At 35.3% G+C, this 21,795-nt stretch overlaps 1 protein-coding gene across 5 annotated transcripts in view; it reads right to left on the minus strand.

Annotated features, from left to right (window-relative positions):
* The window catches only part of Bicd1 (BICD cargo adaptor 1), a 163,325-nt gene that overhangs the window by 14,661 nt on the left and 126,869 nt on the right, over positions 1–21,795 (minus strand). For 2 of the 5 annotated variants that reach the window (XM_027430020.2, XM_027430022.2), the window contains exons 7-8: positions 18,611–18,928; positions 17,493–17,686 (exon numbers count right to left, since the gene is read on the minus strand). In XM_027430020.2, coding sequence (XP_027285821.1) covers positions 17,493–17,686; positions 18,611–18,928 — 512 coding nt within the window. Of the gene's footprint in view, positions 1–17,492; positions 17,687–18,610; positions 18,929–21,795 lie in introns of those variants that run through there. The other 3 variants (XM_027430024.2, XM_027430026.2, XM_027430025.2) reach the window with 2 other exon arrangements.

Genomic DNA, 21,795 nt, shown 5'->3' on the forward strand with positions numbered 1-21,795 from the left:
ACTCAAGTCCTCAGAGATGGTCATGCAGATCTACCATGATAGGTGATGAGCATTCTGCAAGGTATTTCCTGCCTTGGTCAAGTGAAGCATCTACCACCATTTTCTGGCAGTCTCTTTCTACTGCCTCCTCTCTCTTATGTTGCTCGACTCTTGTTTTCAGTCTGGTATTCAGAGTCTATCAGAAAGAACTAAGCATTTGTTGTGGTGTGGATGACAATATATCCCATAAGCTTATATATTTAAACTCTTGATCCACCATTTGTGGTGTGTTTGGGAATTTTGGAAGTATGTTGCTGTGGGCAGGCTTTGAAACTTTATAGCTTAACCCTACTTCCTGTTGCCTCTCTCTGCTTCCTGTGTTCTATTAAAAAATGATCAGCAAACCTCTTGATCCAGTCACCTCCTGCCATGCCTTTCTTATCATTATGGACACTCCCTCAGGAATTGTAAACCAAGATAAACTCTTCTATATGTTGCTTATGGTCATGGAATTGTATCACAGCAACTAATACAGTATGTATTTATCTCTGGTGGGCCCAGGGGTAAACCTAGTTCTCAAACATGTTAAATCTGGACTCTACCATGAAGCCACACACTTCAAGAGACATTGTGTTTGGCTTCATGTTCTGTGGGCCAGTAGCTAAGTGGCAAAAGAAGTAATTTAACTATTCTGAGCATCAAATTTTAAGTCTTATTTACTCGATAAGTAGAGACATTAAGCAATAATCTTGCATGATTTCCATGAAGATCAGGTGAGAGAATGTTTGTGAAAACATACAGCCTATAGCCCATTGATTAGACAACAGGACTGAGGTTTTCCATTTCAAGAAAGAAGTAAAGGGACTAACCATGGTGAAGCAAGAAAGGTTAAAATAAACAATATAATGAATCTATTTTCAAAAGCCTTTGTTCCTATCTATGTCCTGAAATGCTTCTTCTTTTTCAGACTGTTCAGAGTCCCCCTGTTTGTGACAGCATTCCTGGCATCCCAGAAGGAAATGTCTGACTTCTTTAAACTCAGTCAACACTCAACCTCCATCAGCCTTTGTTCGACTTTGCTTGCAGAATGTCTAATCCCCTTTCAGCTAAAGGACACTGCCTTAGGTTACTTATTTCCCACAGTAGTTTACAGAGGGATTTTTTTCAATGTGATGCAAAATATTTGCTAATGTACTGACTCCACTTCCCTTAAAGGAACTGTGAATTTTTTTCCTTATGAGTATTTTGTAAATGTTTGACAGATTCACTTGAGGAAGAAAGAGTTTGTGAACCAAGCATTCTTGCAATCAAAATGTGTTTCTAACAGAAGGAATAAGAAAATAGGAATACTAACTAATAAAGATCTTAAAGTTAATGTAGTATTATTAATTTTTCTTTTGATAATTGGAAACTTTGAATAAGAAAAATAATTTTTAAAGTATCATTTAAGATGTATCAATACTAAATTATTCCTCACTAAATCTACAAAGTTATTAATAGTGTATTCATAAACTAACAGAAAGAAACAACAAATACAGTACTTAAGTAGTCTTAAGAACTCCCAATACATCAACTGAAATCACAGGCAAACATGAAAAAACTTGAGACAGAAATATTATAGAAGGAAAAATAAGAGGACATGATAGAAATATATAAATACTAATTGTAGTCAGTAAAATAGTTTCAAAAATCCAGTAATGAGTTAATGGTACATCAACACTAGTAAAAACAGGTAGCTGTGACCAACATTTGATGTTTTATAATCAAACACATAGAGTTGGATATCTCATTCCTTTTTTGCCAATTGTATCACATGTCCTAGAAATACTTCAGTTTCTCTGAAAGCAGCCACTGATAAAACGATAGCATAATTTCCAACTTCTCTGGGGTATAATCTGCTAATTTATATGACTAGACATTCACTGTTCAACACAGCAAACTCTATTATGTCTTATATATTCTTGATAGTCTAAACATTACTATGCATTAAAATTCTTCAAAGAATAAAACTATAGAACTGTTGAAACATCCAAATATTCTCATATAATTCAGGCAAAAATAACAAACTTTTAAAAAAGCATCCGGTTCTGCCTTCCCTAAATGACAATGGCATACAAGTTTATTATACTCTGATAAGTATTAAAACTGTTTGCTAAGTATAGAAGAATGTTTTCTGTTTACAGATTAGACAAAATCTTTCATGAGACTTGTCATATGATATGATGTCATAGGGCTAGTCCATAAAACAATGTTTATAGAAAAATCCATTTTATGCAAATCTTACAAAAGAGAAATAAATACGTCGTCTCCACCTTTTTGCTTCTGAAAATTTAGGAATAAATCATAAGCGTAACAGAAATGGATGATAAAGGAAGAGAGAGTAATTATTTACAGTGGCACCAAGAGGTAAAAGTACAGTGTGTTGCCAGATTCTTATACCAATTAAGCACCTTTTCAAGCATGATCCTTTGTTTAGAAATAACTTTCTAAAGAGCAATGCAAGCTAGCACAGTTAACTCAAGATAATAAGGCAGTTAATCATTGGTAAGCAAAGTTAATTATCATGTATCAAATCCAGATCATCACTTCATGTCCCAATTCATCATTAATAACACAGAGAAATAAGTTAAACAAATTATACCCAGGAATTCACTAAAAAGTACAGTTATAAAGATAGATCTCAGATGAGAAAAATTCATGAGAATTTTTCATGAAATGTGTTTGATTTTCTTATTTAATAATTGTCTTCACTTTTAAATCATTGCAGAAAAATCATACTGGAGAACATTTTGTGACATTTGGGCATCCTCTTCTGCAATTCAGTATATCTCAAAATTAAAGACTTTCCCAATATCATCCCAGTATCCCAAAGTTTCTTGGTTTGGTTTGTTGTGATGTTCTTTTGTTCTGTTTTTCTCTTTCTTATATTAAGAAGGGAGTTCTTACAATGTGTAATACACATTATCAGGCAAACAATAATCCAAACTAATGGAAATGTTTACAAATGTTCTAAGACTTAAACTAAATCAAAATTTACAGGAACAGCAATATGCTTAAATAGCATTTTATACTTATGTATTTTTAAAAGGATTTACAATGATAAGCTTCTTGGTGTAAAAGTGTTGATTTGTAGAAATTTAAGTCAGGCAAGCATAGTCAGGAATAAATCTATTAAGGGAAATACGGTTCACCTGCATGTTTATAACCAACTTACCTCTTTTTGCTTTTGATGTCAAGTAGTGCATAAAAAGAGAAAAAAATATGTTTAACTGATTCTAATGTCATTGTGTATGGTTTATTCCATAAATACCTACCCAGAGTAAAGGACTATACTGTTTTTCAAAGAATCCTATGAATGGAGATAAAGAACAGACTGCTCAAAAGCCAAATATAGGTATATAAGATGGACTAGACAGTGCACTCACTGGATACCTATACCAAAGGCCTGGGTAACACAGGACTATAAGAAAATGGTACCTGTTCCTATTCCTAATCTATAGATCTAGTTTTAATCCTCATGACCAACCTGGCCAGAGACTGAGTGTATTAGTAGTAAGACATAATCTTAAATGAGGTTAAAAACTGGGGATCAGTTTAAATTTAAAAACTGAAAAACAGTGAGCAATAGAGAGCAAACAAGGCCTTAGAATGAGAAAAGCCCCTTTCAACTAAAAATGCTAACAAAATCCCTTCAATTTTATAGTCACTAAAAATGAATTCAGTTAAAATGGCAGTCCTTTTTTAGGTCACTATTCTACAAAATATATTTTGTACATATTTTCATGAAAATTTTTAATTACTGTTTAAGAGTAAAGAGAATCTAGCCCATTTTAAGAGATATTTGCTAAGTGATGTGATTACATGAGAACAATTCTAGAGGCAGTCCATGGGAAGGAAAGCTGATTTATGGACTGGATTACTGAAGTGACATAAATAATAAAAATTCAAAAATGAATAGGAAAATTTCTGGACTCCAGTAACAACTAAAGCCAAGAAAAACATGACGTTTATGGGTGCTTTTCACAAGATCACTACATTAGAAATCTGTGTATCATTGGCATTATTTTTAGCTAAAAGGTGATTCCTGTTAAAGGACAATGACTTGACTATATCCCATCTTTATGACTTTGTGCATTTGTATGGTGCAGGGTTTAGTTTCTCTCACTGGATCTGAAGCTTATGGATTTGGCTAAGCCAGCTGGACAATTAGTGCCAGGGGTTGAGCTACCTGTCTCTACCCCACTCCCACCTTGAGGCTGAAATTAAAGATGTATGTATGTATGTCTGTATGTATGTATGTATGTATGTATGTATGTATGTATGTATGTATGTATGCATGTATGTATGTATGTATGTGTGGACATACCCTGTTCCAGGGGTCAAAATTGAGATCCTCATGCTTGCACGACAGATATTTTACCAACTTAGCAATTTCCCAAGACCAACTTTAAAGGCAGCAAAGAAAGGAATAAAATCTATCTGTTGAGGTGTACTTTTCCTTTTCATCTTACACCTTTTAGATATAACACATTAAACCACAAAAAATCTAAACAAGATCAATAGATGATTAAAGAAATAGTATGTGGGAGAGGAGCATATATCTATGCCAGAGGGTTGCAGGGATGCTACAAAATTTTATAATGTCTGTTAACTATGGTACACTATGAATCTTTCCTAGTTGATTAGCTGTACAAGTTGAAGTCCTAGGTCACCTTGAGCAATCTATCTAAAAATGTTATATAGCCATATTTTCACTATATTATTGAAAATCAAAGACTAGAAAGCAGCCAGAACAGGCCTTCCATGGGCATTACACCTATACACTATTTGTACCATGTTCATACAAGAGCTCAGACTGCTTCTGTAGCCCCTACCAAACTCATTCTGAACTCAGAAGGGACCAAAAATCTAGAACTAGTATATAGAAAGGTCCATTACTCACTATAATGGTTCAGAAGACTTTGGGTGCCTGCTGTGTTGATGAACACTAAAAAGCATTAACAAACTAGATTGTAAGCCTTTGCATACTATTTAAAATATAGTTACATTTTAAAATAAATTCTTGAGAAAAATAAAAATCTAACACACTGTAAGAATTCCTAATGAACCTAGGAGAACTGTTCTTTTTGCCTGTGTATCCAGTTCATAATAAGTTATTTTTTTTGAAACAGAGACTTGCTATAACCCAGGCTTCATTCTAATGTACTATGTAGTCCAGGTTGGCTTTGAACTTGAATCCTTCCTCCTTTTTCCCAAGTACTGGAGTTACAGACATACAGCATTATGCCTTGGCATATATCTTACACTTTCAAAAAAAAAGGAGTTTTTTTTTAATATACTAGGAAATGGATGTTTCCCTGTTAAAATAATACCTTTTCCTGAGAACTATGCTATAAAGTACTAAAATACTGAGGTATTTTACATATATTTTTAGAAACGTGATACAGCTTGTCTAGTATGTACAAAGTCTTGAGTTTGATCTCCGGCACAGCATAAATGAGGCTTGGTGGCATACAGCTGTAATTCCACAACCAAGGAATCGGAGGTAGGAGGATCAGAAGTTCAAGAGCATCCTTTTTGTCTTTTATAGTGATTTTGAGGCCAGCCTGGGCTATGTAAGACCCTAAAGAAAGGAGGAGAGGGGAGAGAAAATAAGAAAAGAAAAATATAGTTTTTAAATAATGATTCCCTAGATCCAATAGTGGAGAAAATAACATAAATTCACATAATGATAGCCTCAACACTGGTAGAGGATCTCTTTTATGTATATGGGCCTAGACAAACGGGAAATGGTTATCCTAGAGACTGGCTTCCTGTGGTACCAACTATAGCTTTCTCTTAATATGTTTTCTCAGATAGAAAAGGACTCCTTGCAAGGTACATGTTGGATATAAAAATCTCAGTTAAAGCCATATATCCTAAAGGTTTGTTTCAATAAATAGTGTTACAATATGACATAAGAACAAAGAGCAGACTACAATTGATGAGTACCATAAGACTAAATTGAATTGTATAATACTAATATAATAGCACCAAAGATAGTGATGGCTGTTTCCCTATGAAATATAGTACAGTTGGTCACCAGAACTCTTCTTTGCTTACAGGCATTTGGAATGAAAACAATACCAAGGGCAAGTCATTGTAATATCAACCACCACCACACCCCACCACAAAAGATACCAGAAAAACTAAAGTTAAGCAATTAACTGCAGTTGAGAGCAAAGACTGTTCTCTGACTTGAAATTGGTGAACACAAACAGGAAAAAGGCAGTAGTATAAAATGTTTAATAGTTTCAAACTGTATTTGGACTAGTTTATTATCACCAGATAGAGGTGGTCACTTCAGTAAATTTAAAACAGAATCTGTGACCTGGAACAAACTCTAGAAGTGTCTCTTTGGGACTTTATGTCTCCTGGTTGATAGTTTTTTCAGTGAACCAGAAAGTGGAGATGACAAGAGTTATTGCCTGATATTTCCTGAACCTTATATATGTCACAGGATATCTATTTTCCTAGATATTGCCCCTCCAGACACAGTCTCATTCTAGGGACCTTGATTTTCAGCACCATTGGGGTAGATTTTGGTGAATAAAAGTATACCCTAATCACTCATTTGCTCTCTAAACATGAAGCAATTAAGAATATTTTAAAAATGTGTCTTCTTTCATTTTTAGTGGATAAATTTTACTTTTTCTTTAAATAAGGAAAGTTCAATTTTCATGGTTTAGTAATATTTTAATACAATTTTAAATTGTAAACATTAAGTTTTAAATTGTATGGCAATACTAAATAGCATAGACCCCTGATGTAGAGTTAATTATCATATTGGTCTCTCCAGTAATTAAGGAGTTACATCCTTCTATCATAGTCCATTTCACTTATAAAGCTCATGTTCTGAATATGGAATGTTTAAAAAAATTCAAGTTCTGGACAGGGATATCTGACACAAGCAGTAGTAAACAAAAATAAAATAAGAAGAATAAAATATCAAGAGTGATATAACTGTGGCCATCAGATGTTCCATAATTGCCTTATTTGTTCACTGGATACATTTTATGGTAAAAAAAATTGTTTACTCAGTATCGTCCTTAAATTTCTTCATTTTTCTGGGAAGAAGGAACACACTAATAACTCACCTTGAAAGAACCTGGTATGGTTTCAGTCTATATCTAGTGTCATTTAAAATTGACAAGATGTACTTTGAACATTTTCAAGTTGTTCCCTGCCTAAAATAAGAAATACAGCCTTTCCACAATTTGATTATTATAACAATTTTAAAAAGCTATTTTAACATTCTAAAAATCATTAAAGAGTACATCTTTTCAGCATTTATATAAACATCAGGAATTAAGTTCTTATAATGCACAAGAGATTTAGTATCAAAAAAGGTAGAAAGGAATATGCAAACATTCAATGTACATAGCAGAGCAATACTAAAAACTAGAGAAAAACAATGAAGAATCAATATGTAGCAGCAAACAACTGATCCAATAGTTCAAATTTAAAGAAAAATTATACACTATCTTAATTCTTATTTTAAAAATTAGATATGTACACCTTTAATCCCAGCACTCAGAGGCAGAGGCAGGTAGATCTCTGTGAGTTTGAGGCCAGCCTGGTCTCCAAAATGAATTCCAGGACAGCTAGAGCATGAAACAGAGAAACCATGTCTTGAAAAACCACACACACACACACACACACACACACACACACACACACACACACACCAGTTAGATATTCATGATCAAATGCTACAATTAGCTGATTTTGGTGTTTCCAGCACTCTGGAGGCACAGACATGTGAATGTCTATGGGTTTGAAGCTAGCCTGGTATACATTCTAAGTTCTAAGCAAGCCACAAAAACACATTGAAAAACAAAAGTTACATTTACATTCAGAAGTTCTATTAATCAAAACTACTGGAAATAAAATCTCAAACTGTACACAATGCTACTAGAGAGTTGACACATGGGTGGTTCACTAAATTTCAAAGACTGAGAAACAAAAACAGTGGAATCTCCTATTGAGATACTATTATGACTGTGGTAAATAAAATATACTGTTATGGTTAAGATTAATTACTTTTTATTTTTTATAATGTGCCTACTACAGGATTTAAAAGTATATTTGGTGCTAATATTGATAGCTCTAATCTAAAGGTTGTACAGTCTGACAGCTATAATTTTTGTCATTTGGGAAGAAACACTCCAGTATTACACAGGGAAATATTTAAAGTTTTCTTCAAGATTTTTCTTCCCTTTGATTTTTTTATAGTTAAAAATAAACAAAAAGATGAGTCAACATGAAAGAGGGAAATATAATATGAAAACAGCATGAATAATCACATTTATGGTTGTACCAATGATGTTAATAATACATATATAAATACTCATTTGTATTTACATATGTAGATATTTATATGTGATTGCTTACATATATATAGAACGCTTCTAGAAAGAAACAAAAGTTGGGTGGGTACATTTATGGCAGAGAATTACTTCCTATATAAAGAAATAAAATTGGAAAATTGCCAAATAGCTATTAATTAATCATCTATAGTATGCACATCTGAAATACACTGTATTATATACCAGGAGAACTATATGTATAGCTAACAAACAGTCATAAGCTGATTATCTTGAGATACTGTATTCAACACAGTGAGCACCTACTGAGTGATTCAGGGTCCATGTGTGATCCTGAGTTTCAGGTACTTCAGGTACTCTCAGTACCTGTGCAATCCTGAGATTCAAAGACCAAAGAGATAAGGACCCACAAGAAGCAAACAAGGGAAATCAGGCTGCTATGGGCAAAATGACAAAGCTGCCGGTTCTCTCCAGTGATATCAGAAAAGACATCATAATGTTCATTCTTAAGTATATGATGGCAAAACTGATACATATGATATACCTAGCTTACACCCTTTATAAGAAAATAAAGGGATAGAAACCTTAGAGTTAAAAAATATTTGTAATTTATTGTATATGTGTGTGGTATTCATATATGTGTATGGGTACATTGGCCAATATATGTACATGCAGAAGTTAACGTGAGTTATGTGTCTTCGTTAATCATGTTTCACATTTTAGGGGAAGAGAGGTGGATGCAGGTTCTCTCATTGATTCTGGAGCTCTCCATTTTTGCTAGGCTGGTGGGAAGCCAGTCCTCAGGATCCACCTGTCTCTACCCTTCCCCATAGCACTGAGGATACAGATGCACATTACAATGCCTGATTTTTACATGTGCTCTGGGGAATCCAACTCAGGTCCTCATTCCTGTACTGTAAGCACTTTGCCCAGTGAGTCATTTCCCCAGGCCCAAAGTTTGAAAATGAAGTGAATTGTTAAAAATCAGTGGGCTAAATTTGAGGATATTTTATATTCATCTAAATATGGAAAATAAAGAAATACATAGAAAAAACAAACTATTGTATTTTGTCAGTATTCAGTTAGTTGTCTACAATTAGAATGAGAAATAGAATCTGTCAGATAGTAATCTTACTTAATATTGTATATTCCAGTTCAACATCATTCTATGCTAAAAAAAATTTCCTGCAGAAGCAAAATTTCCAATGAAACACTTAGAGACATTTGAAAGTATTATACTCTACTACAATGAAATTTCTCATCATCAGCCCTCAAAGTGGAAGAAAATATCATGTGCACAATTCATGATTCACTACAATTTGAAATCTGAATTGATTTTTAATTGTGTACTATGTTGGGGCAAGATAGAAAGAAATATGCTTTTACAAACATGGCTGGTAATTTTGTGGAGATAAACTCTGAAGCCTTGAGAATTCTAGGCAAGTGTTCTACAACTGTGTTACACCATGAATGAATTAGTATTTTGAATTAACTTTTGTGTTGACAGATGCCAAACCCTAGAAATGTGATGCCTAAGCCACCACCTACAGGAAGAACTCTGTGCAAATTGAAGGAAAACACAACCTAAAAGATTGCAACTTTGAGCTGAGGGTGTATTTCAATAGTACAGTATGCATTTAATGTGCACTAGTTGACTGGGCCCAGGGTTCTCTCCTCCAGAAAGAAGATAGGGGACAGACCACAAATTTAAATAGAATACTGTTTGCACTATGTCAAGGAAATGCAGGACAGTGATGTGAAAAGAGGAATACACAAAAATAGAAAATAATAATACCCACAAATCAGAAAGGCTCTATAAAAATGTGCGAAGAAGAAGAAACTACTGAGACTCTTAGAAGAGGAAATAGATTTAAGTAATGTTCACCAAGGTATTTCTACATGCAGAATAAGAAGGATGAAGGGGCAGAGGCAATAAAAACAGGCTGCATAGACAAAGAACTGGCTAAATTTCACTTTTATAGATCTGTAATACCTTGACCTCATATCCCATTTGTAACCAGACTTGTTTCTCACACATTCAACCTGTTTGTCACCCAGATGACATCCTCATTGCTTTATATAACAAGTACATGATCCTATTTTTAAAACTGTTAGCTGTGGTACTGGAGAGATGGCTCAGTGGTTAAGAGCACTGGTTGCTCTTCCAGAGGACCCAGGTTCAACTTATGACACACACAAAGATGGCTCACAATGGTCTGTAACTCTAGCCCTAGGGAAGTCAAAGACTTTTGGCCTCTCTGTCATGTATATATATGTGTGTGTGTGTGTGTGTGTGTGTGTGTGTGTGTGTGTGTGTGTGTGTGTGTATCATCCACACATATAAAATAAAACTAAATGTTAAAAAAACTAAAACTAAAAATAAGTCTGTTAGCTGAACCCAAGGTATATAGTCTGTTTGTATCCATCAAGACCTCTGTTTTCTGATTCCTTCCAGTCTTTTTCATCATTTCAACTCCTGATCAAGCTCTAACCAAATGCTGGTGGCTTTGTAAAATTGATCCCCATTGATCCAGTTTCCATTCTCACTGATCTTCTGCATTCATACCTACTCACTGCCTATTTTCTCATTGCCCACACCTGAACTCCTACTTGCTCACTGCCCACAACTTCTTGGTATCTATATCTGCACCCCCATCTTCTCACTGCCCACATCTGTCTCTCTTTCTCCTTACCCACATCTGCATCCTTCCCTTCTTGTCACTGCATGCCTAGCCTCCCCTTATTATAGTCTAGGTGCCATATATATATAGTGTCTCTTGTGAGAAAATATCCCTAATTTCCTTTTTTATCACAAGAATATCTGTTAATATCATTTTTATTTGTTTGTCTGCCTATCTCCCTTTGATTTTCATGAAGAACTGTGGTGACTGTTTTAAATGTTACCATATATCAGAAGCCAAGAAAAGTGCCTGACACATATCAAATAATTTTGTTACATTTTGAAGAATGAGTGAATAAATGATTAATAAAAGAAATGTGGATTTTGACACAAGGTTTGTACATAACATAAAAATGGGCTAGTTGTTTGAACATAGTAAAATGTAAAAGGCAATTTTCACTGTAAAAATGTGCATATGTTGACAACAGATCTAAAGCAGTGGCTACATGTCTAAAGGTGATATATTTTGGTGAGCTAATTTTTCAAATCAGAAAGTATAAAACACTATGGAACAAAAATCAGGTGCCAAAATAATACCATTCTCTCACATTAGCCATAAATGCTGTCAAAGAAGCAAGAAAAAGACAGGACAGAGAGAGGGAGGGACAGAGTAATGATGACCATCAAAATATTGCAAAAAAAGCAAAGCAACTAAGGAAAAAAATCTTCTATGGAAAACACAGTATAAACACAAAACTACTTATTCATTTTGTAAAAGTACTGCAAAATCAGGTACTTAATACAAAAATATCTCTTACTTGTGAAATGTATTAATTCCTTCTGGCGGGCTGGTTTTATCTAACAATTAAATGGTAAGATAGTTCCTATTACTACTATTTAGTCCTAATTAGTATTTAATGCATCAACATGAAATTGAGAGGGCTGGGGTCGGGGGCAGACCAGACAGGCTCCCCTAGGAACTCTGACAGAGACCAGGCCTGAGTTTCCATTCCACTAGAATGGGACAGCAGAGCAAGCAGTTCACAGGAAGCCACAGCTTGGGAGCAACCTACAGAATGAGAAGATATCTTCATAACCCCACATTTCCAAAATATATAAAGAACTCAAGGAAACAGACATCAAAAAATCAAATAATCTAAGAAATCTCAAACAGCTAAGAAGCACTTAAAGAAATGTTCAACATCCTTAGCCAACAGGGAAATGCAAATCAAAATGACTCTAAGATTCTATCTTACACCTGTCAAAATGGCTAAGATCAAAAGCATAAGTGGTGAGGATGTAGAATAAGGGTAACACTCTTCTATTGCTAGTAGGAGTACAAATTTGTGCAGCCACTTTAGAAATCTAAAAGACCCTTTCTCAGAAAATATGGAATCAACCCACCTCAAAACAAAGCTATATCACTGCTTGGTATATACCCAAAGAATACTCCACCATACCACCAGGACCCAGCTTTATTAATAGCAGCCTTATTCATAGTAGCCAGAAACTGGAAACAACCTAGATGTCCATCAACTGAAAAATATATAAAGAACGTGTGGTACATTTAAACAATGGAGTATTACTCAGCTGTTAAAAACAATGGCATCATGAAATTTGCCAGCAAATGGATGGAACTAGAAAAGATCATTCTGAGTGACCCAGGCCCAGAAAAATACACATGGTATGTACTTACTTATGGATGGATGTTAGCTATAAAGTATAGAATAATCATGTTATAATCCAAAGACCCAAAGAAGCTAAGTAACAAGGAGGGCTCAAGGTCGGACACATGAATCCCACTGTGAGGGGTAAGTAGAATAGACATCACAGGTGGATGGGAGGGGTCTAGATGCAGGAATGGGCATGGGAACAGAAGGATCTGTTGAGGGGAGGATGCAGGGAGAAAGTACTGAGAAAGACAACTGGAATCTGGGGAATCTCTGGGATCAGCTAGAAACCTAGGGCAATGGAAACTCCTCAGAATCTATGAGGGTAACCCTAGTTAAGACTTCGAGCAATGAAGGATATGGAGCCTGAACTGGCCATCTCCTGTAACCAGGCAAGACTTTCAGTGGAGGGATTAGGACCCCAACCCAGTCACATAACCTTTGACCTACAATTTGTCCTGCCTACAAGATGTGCTATGGTAAAGGTGGCACAGAAATTAAGGGAGCAGTCAACCAATGACTGGTTCACCTTGAGACCACAGCTGACACTGTCTGGGGGGGCCAGGACCCAGAGTCTGGACAGTCCAGAGACCTAAGATAGAATCAAACATGACTGGCAAAAAAAAAAGTCAATGAGAAGATTTCCATCGATATTCTGCTATACTCAGATTGATGCCTAGTCCAGTTGTCATCAGAGAGACTTCACCCTGCAACTGATGGAAACAGATAAAAGAGACCCACAGCCAAACATTAGGCGTACCTCAGGGAATCCTATGGAAGAGGAGAGGAAGAATTGTGGGAGTCAGAGGGGCCAAGGACACCACAAGAAAACCCACAGAACCAACTAACATGGGCTCATAGGGGCTCACAGAGACTGAACTGACCACCAGGGAGTTTGCATGGGACTGAACTAGGCCCTCTCCACATGTTATAGTTGTGCATCTTGGTTTTCTTGTGGGAATCCTAACAGTGGGGAGCAGGGGTTGTCTCTGACTGTTACCTGCTTTTGTGATCCTTTCCCCTACTGGATTGCCTTGTTCAGCCTTAATAGGAGAGAAAGTGCCTCATCTTAAAGCACCCTGATATGCCATGACTAGCTGCTATACATGGGAGGCCTGCCATTTTCTGAACAGAAAGGGGGAGGAGTGAATTGGGGGTGAGGGAAGAGGAGAGGTTTGAGCAAGGCCTTGGAGAAGAGGAAGAAGGGAGAGGAAACTGTGATGGGCTGGAAAAATTAACTAGTAATAAAAAAGAAGGTGGGATTGTATGCTGACAATCTCGTAAAATAAACCTACTTAAGTGGGGTTTATTTTATTTATTTATTATAGAAGGCAAAAACATTTCATGTTCTCTATCAAATTTTTAAGTGATATTTATCTATCAATTCCTCAACCTAAGGATAAAAAGATTAATTTCACTTTTATTGATATAATTACATCAAGAATCCACAAGGGAAAAATAAACGTCCTTATCCATTTATTAAAATAAAATGTTATATATGTATTTTACAAAATGATTAGCAAAAAATTCTAAAATAGGGAACTATCCCTTAAAAATAATATATATTGTTATCTTCCAGAAATTTTAAAGTAGTCAATAATATATACCAAAACTATGAATAAAAATGAAATAAATATGTCTCAAACAATATTTCATATTAATAAAATTAATATATATCTAATATATATTAATATTTTTTAGAAACTATGCTTGGTGTGTACAATTAGTCAATTTCTATAGTAGTTCCACTACTTAGAATCCTTTAGAAAATATTTATTTGATAAGAATTTATTAAGGCATAAACTGGCTGATTTGGGGGATAGGTAGATGGCTGACCTAACCTAGGACTAAGTTTTGATCACCTGCATCCACATGGCAGCTCACAATTATCTGTAACTCTAGTAACAGGGAATCTGACCCTTTCTTCTAGCTCCAAACCATATTAGGTATGCATGTAGTTAGTACACAGATACATACGCAGGTGAAACACTCATACATATAAAATAAGAAATTATTAATAAATAAGCTGGTTGGTTTCATAATATGTAATAGAAATTATTACTCTGGTTATAACACTTCACTTTCTTTCCTCTATTATTATTTTTAACTACAAATAAATGCCTTGATATACAAAGATGATCAACATTGTACGTTTTTGTGAAAGCAACTTTCGGATCTATTGATTCTGAATTCCATACTATTTATAGTTTTGATCTTGTGCATAGTACTCATATCTAATGATTTTTTTCTAGTTTCTCAAACTAAAGAATTTAAGACAATGTAATGGTACTCTCACCCAAGTATGCTAACTACCTTAAAGATAAAGATATTATAGAGTATGTAAAGAATTAGAAATATTTAGAATGTGTGAAAAGTTTCATAGGGAAGATAGTATCATAATACAACTTTTCTAAAACAACACCAAAACAGACCAAAACCCATAAAGATAGTTAACTTTTAACACATCATCTTCTGAGTCCAAGAACAAAAAGATGAGAGTTGAAAACATGAAGCTATGCCAAGTAACTTCCTACTTATATACAAAATAATGGATAAGAATGGAAAGAATGGTTGATGTGATGATAGCATATGAAATAAAAATAAAATACAAAGGAATGGAGACATGGCTCAGCAGTTAAGAGTTCATACTGCTCTTTTAGAGTACCTAAGTTCAGTTCCCACCACCCTTGTTGGGAGGTTCACAACCATCAGAAACTCCAGCTCCAGGGGATCCAATGCCCTCTTCTGACCTCCAAGTGCACTACACCCATGTGCACACATACATATACATATACACATAATTTTAAAATAATAACAACAAATCTTGAAAGATACAATAATCTTAAAAGTAAAACTAGCAACATGAGAAAGTTTATGTTATGATATTAATAGCTTCTATAATGTAATGATAATGATGTAAATACATATCATTGACATAAGGACCAAACAGCTATACAATAATAAAAATAGTTATTGCTAATATTCATTAACTTTTAGTCTTTTTAATGTTACCTTATATTTAAATACAAAAGAGTTACTTATTAATTATACTAGTTATTTTCTAAGAAGGCAGTACAACTAAATTCATTTAAAAAGCTAGAAATATTTAATGAGTTTTACCTACATTAGGTACCCTGATAAGTCATCAACTCTTTGGTGGCTCACAGAATATTTCAAATGCTTTCTTTTTTTAGGTACTTTCTTAAAGAGTATAAAACAGTAGAAAGTGGGTTATGAAAGCAAAAAATAACCAGGAGATTAGTTACTTATGTTGTGTATATATACATGAGAATATGTATATGCTTGTTCATAGGCATGCATATATGACATATGTGTTTATAGATATGTATTTGTACATAGATGTATATATGTGTTTATGCATGAGTACATGAATTCTAGATATTGTGCCATTTTAAATTATTAGTATTACTAATTTCCTCAAAAATTCTTAGAATGGTAAACATGTGCTGTACATTATAAGATCACATTTTTAAAAATTTTGTATTAAATTTATTTATTTTATTTTTATGTATGATTTGCCTTCATATATGTATGTGAACCATGTGCATACTTGGTATCCATGAAGGTCAGAAGAGGGTGTCTGATCTCATGAATCTGGAGTTACAGATGGTTATAAACCACCAACAATGTGGGTACTGGGAAACAAACCCAGGTTTTCTGCAAGACCAACAAGTTCTCTTACCCACTAAGCCATGTCTGCAGCCTCCTCTAACATATATTTTAATCCCAATCAGTATGCTGATAGCATAGGTCAGATAAGAAAATAGAGATCCCAAAATGGAATTAAGATAAATTTGAAGTTTAAAATTTTTAAAAAATAAAATTTGGCAAAGGTGGCACTCTCAGTGGCTAGGTGGAGAAAAGAAGATAAAGGAACAAGTACATAAAACTGGGTACAATCAGTAAGAAGTGGTAGGGACTTATGGAAAAGTGTCCTTAGATGGAGTAGGTTAGATTTAACCTACTCCACCTAACAGCACAGCTGAGTCATGAATACTGACCTAGCCTAGAGCTGTCACATACCCAAAAATCTTTCAAAAGGCCAAAAATAGAGATGATCATGTGGAATTCCTGGTCTTGTAACTGCTAACAGTATTTTAGCTCATTTTAATTTTGTATTCCCTGCAATAGACAGGTAATGGCTGCCCTTGTGCTTATTTTATTTAATGGACTTGTTTTCTACTTCTGAACTATGCAGGGACTTCACAAGGGATAGTCTGTATTTACTGGGTGAGGCATAAACCACCTTTTTATTTAGAACTTTTCATGGGGGCAGAAAGGTACAAAACAATGAAGTTAAAGTAAACTGTGGAACACTGGTAATCATCAACCAAGTGTCACTATGAGAACTTGATACGAAAACCTGAATAATTCTAAGGAGTAGAACTGTCAAGGATTTGGACATTCTGAGTCACTACAAAGGGAAATTATCCTTAAAAGCTTCTTACAAATATGGCTACCTTTGCTGAAATTACATTGATAATGTTAAGAGAAAGCAAAAACTAATCAAGATGGGACAGCCATGAACTACAGAACTGTAAACAGGATGCACACATGCCCTGTGTTGTGCCTACTGCTCACTTCTCTTTGCCTATCTCATTCTTGCAATCTTCTTCTTTCCTAGGCTAATAGAAAGAAATTCCTGGAGAAACCTAAGATATGCCTGGCATCTAGCTGTGGGGAGAGAAAACAGGAAGCTAACTGTAAATGAACTTTCACTTCAGAGATGAAAGTCCCATGTCATCACAGTTCAACTTGCAAGGTGGGCTAAGTAAGAGGTGAGCTGTCTACTTAACTGTCATTTGCATCACATGCACCCAAGGAAAAAGTGTTTACCTGGTGGAGCCACGGTTAACCTTTTTTCCTTGCTGAGCCGATGCCCTTGGATGAGTTCACTCATGGAAGGGGAACCCTTCAGAAGAAATGATTCTGTGGAGGTGGGATCAGGGGGAACTCTTAATAAATTCTGTAGGTAGGAAGCCCCTGAAGTCCTGGGACGGCTCTGATCACAAAGGGAAGGTGAAAATTGTCTTGCAGGAGATCCAAGAAAAATACATATAGGAAACAAAAAAGTTTTACTTTAATTACCTTTCAACACCTCACCAGTGACAACATTATTCATATTGGCATTTAATTATCTTTTAAATATGAAAGTCAAAAGTTTTTTTTTGTAATTTTTTAGTTTCCATATCAGGATTCAACTCTTTTTGAAAACTACTCTAAATACTGGAATAGAAATTTATTACAGTTAGACAGTTTGAACTACAAATAGAAAATATATGTATTATTTTTGAGTCTTAAATAAAAGCTCCTCAAACAAAAAACTTTAACTAAATTAACTGAAAGCAGGGCAAGTAACTCAACAACCAGAATTTGATAAAATGTTACGAAGTTAAGTCACTAAAATCCTTTAAAGTGATTTCTCAGCAATACTAACATGACTAATAAAAAAGTCACAAAAACTTGCTTTTAAGAAAAGGATTATACATATTCTATTCCATTTTATCAAATATAGCAATGACCTTTCAATTAGTCATCAGTTTTAGTCTTATGGACAAGTATTTCTCTTAGAGAACAAACTCATATCTTTGCCCCATGACAGAAAAAAATGGCATCATTTCCAGAAACATGACATTTAAAATTATAGCCCATGTTCACAGAGCTTTGCTTTTAATATCCACCTTTATGTACCCATTTTTAGGTTGGAGGCTAGGGAAAGACATATCTATGTACACAAACAGCAGCAAAAACATTAACAGACACTTGAAAATCAGGTTATGGTTAATCAGTATGTGTGGATGGGGTCGCAGAAAGACCAGCATTAGCAAGGCCCATTAGTAGTTTTCACTTTTTTTCTTTCCCTTTCTCCATCTTACACAATAAAAGCACATACATTTTTGCAGTCAACTAAAACCTGTCACTGTACCACACTATGACAATAGCTGCATGCATACCTTTTCCTCTGAGTGCCACTGCTGACCCGAATGGTGGGTGTCTGTGGGCCCTGACTATGCAGGAGGTAAGTGTCTATGGTAGGCACCGTGGCTGGCGCCTCCCCACTTACTTTAGGGCTGCCGATCTTGCTCTTTCCAAGTTTGCCTTTGCTGCGTCGGGACTGCTCATGGTCAAACTCTAAGTCCTCCAGCCGCTGTGTCAGGGCGAGCTTTTGCTGGATAGCCATTCGCAATAAAGTATTTAGAGTCTTCTTCTCATCTTCTGCAGCTGCTAACTGTCTCTGCATCTCATCCAACTGTGTGACATATTCATCACATCTGAAACCCAAGCAATAAAAAAAGGTGAGGAAGCGATCCTGGTGAAGCTAAACCGAAACTTAATTAGAAAGATATTCTTGTCTTACCCTCAGCCCAAATATTGATGTCCACTGTAGTTTTAAAACTTTCATTATGCAATACTGTTAGAATGGTTATATACCAATATTATATTTATATTATTATACTTAAGAGTATAATTTAAGCTTCACTGGATGCATCTACATATAAGGGAAACAAAGTAATCTATAGGGCTTGGTACTAGTGGTTTCAGACATCCACTGGGGGTTCTGAGATATATTCCCCCATAGATAAGGTGAACTAATATAATAAATTTAATTGGAATTTAGAGCACTGATCTTCCTATCAATAAAATAGGAATGATAATATGTTGCAGGAAATTTTTTTTCAATGTGTGAAAATGCATCAATGTTTTACCATCTGCCTAAGACATCTGATTGGTTCAATAAAGAGATGATTGGCCAATAGCTACAAAGGAGAATAGGCAGGACTTCCAGGAAGAGAAAGGAACCCAGGTTCAGAATCTGACTCAGCCACAGATTCCAGCAAGACACAGAGGAAGTCAGACATACAGAACAGAGGAGGGGTAAAAAGTTACATAGCAGAATGTAGATAAATAGAAGCAGGTCAATTTAAGTTATAAGTTAGCTGGAAACATATGTAAGATAAAAGCCAAGCTTTCTTGCTTGTAATTCAAATATATATATAAAAAAAGTACACAAAGCATGCAGCACGGCAGTTAATCTGTAATTTAAAAAAAAATTGTAACTGTCACTACAGTCATCTTCCTCATCATCAAATTAAAGAGACAGGATACAGAAGAATTAGTGCTAGACTTGAAAGCACAGGGGAATTCATGGTTCTGACAAACTCTGAGTATGCCTGGTGCTTACACTCTTTATTGTCTTCATGGTAAACTAGTGTTGCTAATACTTCTGTCTCAAGGCTGTTACAAGAGTTAAAAGTAATCTATTTTAAGTGCTCAGTATGAGCGCTTTATACTGGCTAACACATTCTTTTTAGTTCTGTGAATGCCTGCTCAATATCTGGGCACACAAATGCATGAATATGCGACTTGGAAGTTCAATAGGGCTTATTGAAACCCATTTCCAAACAATCCACCATACTCTAAGCTCTTTGATGCTTTGACAAAGAATCCTATCGATTGCTTCTTGGATATCTTAGGTGTGTTGCCTCAACACTTCCTGAAGTACAAAAGCCAGACAAGATTTTGCAGCATGTTTTGTCCTTAACAATGTTTCCCTGCATATAAATTGTTGGCAGAAACCTGACTAGACCATTATTCAACAATTCTCTGCAGGTTGTCTTTTGATTTAGAAACTTTTTGTAAGCATCTTTCATGGTTTAAAAAGGGTTTGAAGCTATTCTCCCAAAGACTCATGTTCTGGAAGCTTGGCCACAGGTTTGGGATGTTGAGACATGGTGGGATCACTGAAAGGGAGGGCTTGGTTGGGATGGTCGGTTTATGGAGGACACTATGCATGACAAGGATTAATGTATTGTCCTGGAACCTGAATGATTTTCAAGACAGCAAGCTGCTTTGAAGAATGGCCTTGGCTGCGAATTACATAAGCTTCCAGGTTCCCCAGTAGACACCTTCCAAGCACAGTCCCACAATTTTATGATGCCTGCCCTAAGACCCTCTGCAAAGGGATCACCATCTGAGACATTCAACCCTCCAAACTAGAAGGCAGATAAACCCCTACTCTTCATCAAGCAGCCAGCTGCAGGGATTTTTCACAGCTACAGAAACCAGGATAAGATTGTATCAAAAACCAAAGCAATTAACTTCAAAAATATTTATGAATTAAGATTCCTAATTCACTGATTTTTTTCTGTTAAGTATGTTTAATTTACTGTTCATTTCAACCTTTAAACACAGAACAAAATGTCCTCAGAAGCCTGCGACTCACTACTTTTGGAAAGAAGAATAACCTGGTATGGAGTTTGTGATATCTTGGTCCTTCCAAAGCTGGGCTACTGTTGTGTAAAACAGAGGGTTGATTGCAATTTTTGAAACCCTGCTCTCTTCCTACATACAACTTTATCTACGTTTGAACAGAGAATGCCTCTATGGCAGGAAATGCATTTTAAAACTAAGAAATACCTGCTTTCCATATTAAGATATGACAAGGGACATTTTTCACTTGTATTTAATCTTTGCAAATTTCTTTTGTATCAAAATCTTATACAAGATGTTTACAAAATGTATTCTTCAAAAGTCCTAGGAGCATAGGTAGTGATGGCATGTCTGCTAATCATGGCCAAGACTCTGTATCCAGTGTTTTATCAGAAAAGAAAAGAAGAAAGGAGAATGAAAAAATCATGAGTTAAAAACTGAGTGAGTGGGATCTCATAGACTCCAGTTTGACTGCTGGGGAATCAGAATAAGGCTGAACCAGGTGCCCTGAACATATGGGGCCTCTGGCAGTGGAACCAGTATTTATCCCTAGTGCATGAATGGACTTTGGGAGCCCATTCATTATGGAGGGATACTCTTTCAGTCTAGATACACGGAAGAGGGCCTAGGCCCTGCCCCAAATGATGTGACAGACTTTGATAACCCCCCCCCATGAAAGGCTTCACCCTCCTTCGGGAGTGGATGCGGATGGGATAAGGAGGTTTATAGGGGGCATGGGAGGATGGAAGGGAGAGGGAACTTTGATTGATATGTAAAATAAGATTGTTTCTAGTTTCAATATAAATTTATATAAAAAACCTGAACTTTAAAGATTTTGGAGAAAATCAATCATGATTTAAGCAATCATTGCCAACAAATAAAGTTGAAGAAAAAAATAAAGATGAAATTAAAACTAAGAAAAAAAAGC

Source organism: Cricetulus griseus, chromosome 8 (assembly GCF_003668045.3).
Source record: "Cricetulus griseus strain 17A/GY chromosome 8, alternate assembly CriGri-PICRH-1.0, whole genome shotgun sequence".
Taxonomy (NCBI): Eukaryota; Metazoa; Chordata; class Mammalia; order Rodentia; family Cricetidae; genus Cricetulus; species Cricetulus griseus.